We start from the raw sequence: 5,875 nt of genomic DNA on the forward strand, positions 1-5,875 counted from the left end.
ACTTTAGAGGGCGTTATTCTTTTCGTCGCAACCTTGTATGTGATACGTGCATCTTAATAATGCAGAGGTCGGAAGTAAATAACTTGTGACTGTATCGTCTTGATGAGACGTTTTTAATCAATTAAATCTCTCTTTATAGATCAACAGGCCCGAGTGGAGATGGATATTTAGCCCTGTGATTAGCCAACAAAAGCTCTGTGCAATATAGCCAACTTCTTCTAAAGTAAATTCATTCCTTGCACATATAACAAAGGAATAAAAAAAAGGAATCCGGATACAACGGCTAAATGCTACTCCCTCATATATTGGTCAGAGTAACATCTTATATCATGGGACAGAGGAAGTACACATTTATATAAGAGAAAAAAAGATCATGTGTGTGCAGAAGAAAAGGCGTATACATGGAAACAAACGTGGAAACAACCAAAATCCGGTGTTTACAGAGTTGGCTGAGCTCATACTTTGCTGCCAGCAAAATTACATTCCAAGATTAATAATAGAAATGATCGACCCTAACACACAAACACACAATAAATAGGCAGATCATTTCTCCCCACACAATGGTAGAGTCCGGACCTTAGTTTCCTCAAAAATATATTTAAAAAATCCAATATTAGGTTTGTTCATAGGCAACAAACTGGTTAGCAGCCAAATACAATTTATACCGGGCTGAGAATCTAGTTAGGTTCAGCAAACAATAATAATTGAATCACCAACAACTTATCTCCATCTCTTTAGTTTTTACACGGAGAAGAAGCATACTTTTGACACAAGTCATGCTTCCTTTTCACCTACATGCTGTCGAGCAGCTCGGTCTCTTGCCCTCCATTGCGTCTTTCTTTTTCCGACACTCCAGACAAAGAAACGGGCCTCCCCAAGGCGCGTATGGAGAAGAGCAGTGGCTACCTCCATTCTCCTCCATCAAGCCTTCAAATGGTTCTTGGTCCACTTGGCAGATCGCACAGCGAGAAGGCGGCGAAGCTGCTTTCAAGGACAGATTCCTACCCAGCCTGCAAGAGCAAAGGTTGGTGCTTAATGGCCTGGGTGTGAGCAAATTGATAAGTAACTCTGGACTGTCATTTCATTTCTCTACCAAAAACATAACACTGATCAGAAGTAGGCAGCTGACGTATTTCAAAAGAGCTCAAAGAACTCTACATCCAGTTTGTTTATTCCAGGCTGCCAGCAGAAGTATTAGACGAGCAATCAACAGAAAACGTACTGACATCTAGGAATGGCATACTACCCCTAGACCTACTCTCAAATGCAGATGCAAAATGTAAAGAGCAATAGAACAATATCTTGTACTATAGAATCCTTTGAGCCAAATGCATTACCATAGGAGAAGACAAATTAGTGCCCAGAGTAAGGGGTATACAGCATGGGAATTCAGCTAAACATATCGATTATAAATAAAGTGTGGGACAGAACTATGCCCAAGTTATCTAGTCATATAAAACTTCAATCTTTGAACCAAAAGCTCTAAAATCTGGAATAAAGGTGATACAACATGTTAACAAAAAAAGTTCTCTGTCTGGAATAATCGCATTAAAAGAATCATCCAGTTGCCAGTAGCTACTCACAGAAATTTAAGGAAGCGATTTACATAAAAAAATAACAGGTGAATGACTGAGGATTGTCAAATTAGAGTTTCTCTGCATTGATTAGTCTTATCCAGACTCCAGAGTTAATATAACATTCTGAACCAAACGAAATTCTTTCATGCCAGCAAGTGTAATACACAGTTGAAAGCTGAATGAGGCATATGTGCAATAGTAATTGCACAGACAAGTGCAGGTCACAAGCAGTTCAGACGGTTCTTGTCACACAGAGACTGAACATGAATGGGTTCTTGTCACACAGAGACTGAACACAGAGACTGAACATGAATAGGAGTAGGTACTTGATAAGAAAATAGAACATGTTGGCACTAAAATGGAAACATGATATAAAAGAGTTACACAAGTCATGAGAGGCAGGCTCTCCAAATGCTCTAAGAATTTAACAAAAATGCCTCCTAATCTACATCTTACCATGCTACAGCAAAGATATGTGATCAAATAGGCAGAGCGCATGATAGATGTTCAATCGGAATTCACAGATGTAAAATAGCTAAATATATACGAAAGCACAAAGAACTATGAGAAAACAATTAAACTTAACAAGTTTGCTGGACCATTGCAGTAGCAACTAGAACATACCTTTCTTCCAACATTGCAGAGCCTTCTTCAAATAACTCCTCCACGGAACCAATAGAGGCGGACTTGCCTCCAAACTTTCCAACTGAACTGTGTGACCTTCTACGAAAAAGAAGAGACTTGAGCTTGTTCTGATTTCTCTTTGGAGATAACTGTGGCGATGTCAAATGATGATCGGATGGGATGATGTCAACCACCACACAGGTGGTATCATCTTTCAGCCCACATTTTTTCAGAGCTTGCTGCATATATAAAAATAGATATCAGAATTGGCAATTGAGTGAATCGTGTCCACAGCCATGGATAATCTAGGTACTACATTCTACTGGCTACAGGCATAGTTACCTTAACCACAAGCTTTGCAGCGAGTTCTGCGGGCAATCCTCGGCATGACTTGGCCGCTGCCTCATTGGATAGCGCATCCCATATGCCATCAGATGCCATTATCAGCCTTCCTCCGACACTTGAGAGCTGAGATTACCACAGACAAAGAGACAACTTTCAGAACTCCACAAAAGAAGCACCAAAACAGAAGAAGCTACAAATTACATTCATTTTGTAATGCCTACCCACCTTCACTTGCTTGACATGTGGAACCGGCACAATGTACTCCCCAACATCCATGTCTCCGATGGATCTTGAGAGGCACAAACCACCTGGCCAACAACGGAGAGGGCCAACCTAAGACAAATCATTCACACAACAATGCATCATCAGACTGATCACCAAACAAGTTATTCGCTCGCTCAATCTAAAGTTCCATGCTTTGTAAGGGACAGTTTGTTCGGTCCAAAGAAAATTGCTACCTCCTGACCGCCGAAGAGATTCAGACGGCCGACCTCCCCACCGCTCGCCGTGACACGCTCCCTCTCCTCGACATTCTCCTCCAGCCTGTGATCGACGGTTAGCAGCTGCAGCTCGCCGCCCTGCGTGTCCAGGATGCACCGGGAATCCCCGACCGACGCCACGGTGACCGTGAACCCGTCGACGACGACCAGCGTAGCCGTCGTCCCCGACACCTCCCCTGAGTAAACACACAGCCGGCGATATTTAGCAACATGCTCAACAGGCGTGCTCTGAAATCGCCATTTGCATACACGATCCGTCTCACCCTTGCGCTGGAAGTCGATGTCGGCCTTGACGAAGCCGGCGACGAGGGCGCGGGGCAGCGCCTGCAGCCAGTCCTCGCGGCTGCCGATGTCCGGCGGCAGCGCGCTCATCACGTGCTCCAGCAGGTGCTCCTTGCTGAAGACCGCCGCCGACACCCCGTTGTGGCCGTCGAACACCTGGCGAAACGGCCACAGATCCAGCGAACCCGTCAGATCACAGATTTCCACAGACCAACGACGAACGGGACAAGAAAGAGGAGGCGGAGGGGAGAGGAGCAGTACGGCGAAGACGGAGAAGGCGGTGGAGGGGTCGCCGGGGACGCGGAGGCAGTCGGGCTTGACGAGGAAGTAGTCCTCGCCGCGCTTGGCGAAGCCGGCGTGGCCGTAGCGCAGCGCCGGGCGCTCGGAGCCCCCGGCGCGGAGCTCGCGCCCGATCAGCGTGGCCAGGGGCAGCGCCGGCGGCAGCGGCATCTTTCTCCTCTCCCTCTCCGCGCCGGCCATCTCGCCGCCGCCGCTTCTTGCCCCCGCGGTCCTGCTCGTGTCTGCCTACCGCCGCCCGCAGTGCACCATTCCCTGCCGGGGAGAAGGTCGGGGACGGCGGCAATGGCGAGACGCGTCGGGGATTCGGATCTGGGACTGGGCTGCCGGCCGGCCGGCGAGGATCGGAGCGACGGGGAGGCCACGAAAAATTGGGATTCGGGATGCTCTCGTGCTTGCCTGGAGTGAGAGGAGAAAGGCTTATAATTAGCTGGCGAAATGCGGCGACAGGGAGGACGAGTGGGATTTTCGGAAAGTGCAGGGTGTTCCCTGATAAAACAATGGCCAGCCAAAGAAAAAAAATAGATTTTTTTTCCTTTCACAAAAATAAAGCCTTTAATTATATACCGCAAAAAAGGTAAATCAGTATTTTCGGTTTGCTAAACCTAGGCTGTTTCGGTGAGTCTATGTGCGTGTATGTGAGTATTTAAGATTGTACTATGTGTTAGTACAAAAAACTAGGCTATTTCAGATCGGGTTTGCTGATTCTCAGTCTACCGGTGATTCGTCAAATCTCATTTAATATCGAGATATGTGTAAGATACTCCCTCCTTTTCGGTTTATAAGGCTCAATTCAAAAATCTCACCAACCAAGGTAGATGATGAGTTGTGGAATATTTTTTATAGTTTGCAAAAGCATCCAATTAATGATCTTGTTTTTTCAAAAAATTATGTTTAGGAATGCATTAATTGCAATGCATGCATGCATAAAGTGCATGCATTGGTCAGTTTTCTCTTAATACTTGCATGCAATGATTTAATGCACCTTGAAGTCTAAACATGTGATGGGGAACAACCAAATTGAGCCTTATAAAATGAAAAAACTAAAATTTTGAGATAAGCCCTATAAACCGGAAAGGAGGGAGTATTTGTTTGAGTTGTGAAAACAAGCACTACATATTTTTTGCACCAGATAAACAATTTTTTAATGAGACGGCAAGCATTTCTTAGGTGTGTATGAATAAGACCGACTTCACTTTTCAACCAACGGAGGGCTAGTCGCCCTATTTGAGATTTATTTATGCCTATATCGGTTTCAAGAGACGGTTGATGCGGATATAACCATAGTTATAGTTTCTTGACTGCAGATTTGACCGCTTCATTTTGTTTCTTTCTTTTCATTGTTTATGCATAGCTCTTGGTCTTATATTATTTTGCTATTTGCTAGCGCGTGTTTATGCGTGTTGTTAATGTTGGTTGTGCGCGTCTTGGCCATGTAAAGGCCGGGTGTGTGTCCACGAAAGGTGAAAGGGACCAGAACCAAATCAAACGGTCAATTTTACTCGACATTTATGTAAAAAAAAATAGACATGTAATGATATGTGGTTGCAATGTAGTATAGTAGTAATGAATTGTGGCTGGCAAGTGGCAAGCCCAAGCCACGCATGAGCCTACGCTTTACAGCATACCCTTTTACAAATCCACGAATCAAACCACCGATGCAGAAGTAGTATAAATATTTTATTACTCCATGCTTACTTAGGGCATGTACAATGATGGCATATAAATACAGATGCCTCGTGACAAAAAGTAATTTGAAGCATATGTGTTGATTTTTCTTTCCAATGCAAGCTACTGCTAATGGACCTTATTAATAAATAGAAAGTAATTTTACTACACATGCATCCCTCCTTTTCATTTCAACTTTTTCAACTTTATGCACTGGACCACACTTTTTGTCTCTAAGCACCTGCCTTCTGGAAAGGATCCCGCTTGGATCCCGCTTGCCTGCTCCCTCCCTATGCTCACATCCGTGCTTCCACTTCATCCTACGGTTGTCTTTTTTCCTCTTTTCTTTCTAATCTAATCATCTCCTCCTTGATTTTATGGGGGTGAGGTTGGGCCTTATTTTGTTTCAATCAAATTAAGCCACGTATGCGGGAGCACGAATGGGCACACGCCGAGGGAGCAGGCAAGTCTCGTCCATCCCACTTTCCTATCCAAACCTATTTTTTCTATTATCCGATCTTACATAACATATGAGGCATCATCCTGAAGCTATGCATTGGCCATGCCTTTAGCAACCTTCCA

General features: G+C 44.7%; 1 protein-coding gene across 1 annotated transcript; it reads right to left on the reverse strand.

The window, feature by feature from the left end:
* Positions 1-577: 577 nt before the first annotated feature.
* LOC125535539 (probable protein phosphatase 2C 33) lies at positions 578-4,048 on the reverse strand. Its single transcript, XM_048698606.1, has 7 exons — positions 3,590-4,048; positions 3,310-3,484; positions 3,005-3,222; positions 2,772-2,879; positions 2,544-2,669; positions 2,202-2,440; positions 578-1,010 (listed from the first exon to the last, which is right to left on the reverse strand). The coding sequence occupies exons 1-7, from the start codon at positions 3,806-3,808 to the stop codon at positions 788-790; spliced, it is 1,308 nt and encodes a 435-aa protein (XP_048554563.1). The 5' UTR covers positions 3,809-4,048; the 3' UTR covers positions 578-787.
* Positions 4,049-5,875: the final 1,827 nt, after the last annotated feature.

Source organism: Triticum urartu, chromosome 2 (assembly GCF_003073215.2).
Source record: "Triticum urartu cultivar G1812 chromosome 2, Tu2.1, whole genome shotgun sequence".
Lineage (NCBI taxonomy): Eukaryota > Viridiplantae > Streptophyta > Magnoliopsida > Poales > Poaceae > Triticum > Triticum urartu.

Bases quoted from the DNA above. Each gene is read 5' to 3' on its own strand.
- LOC125535539 (XM_048698606.1), bottom strand. From the start codon at position 3,808: ATGGCCGGCGCGGAGAGGGAGAGGAGAAAGATGCCGCTGCCGCCGGCG. The intron at 3,485-3,589 runs GTACTGCTCCTC...CCGTTTCGCCAG, and splicing joins CCGCCTTCTCCGTCTTCGCC to GTGTTCGACGGCCACAACGG. The intron at 2,880-3,004 runs GTAGCAATTTTC...GATTTGTCTTAG, and splicing joins ATCTCTTCGGCGGTCAGGAG to GTTGGCCCTCTCCGTTGTTG.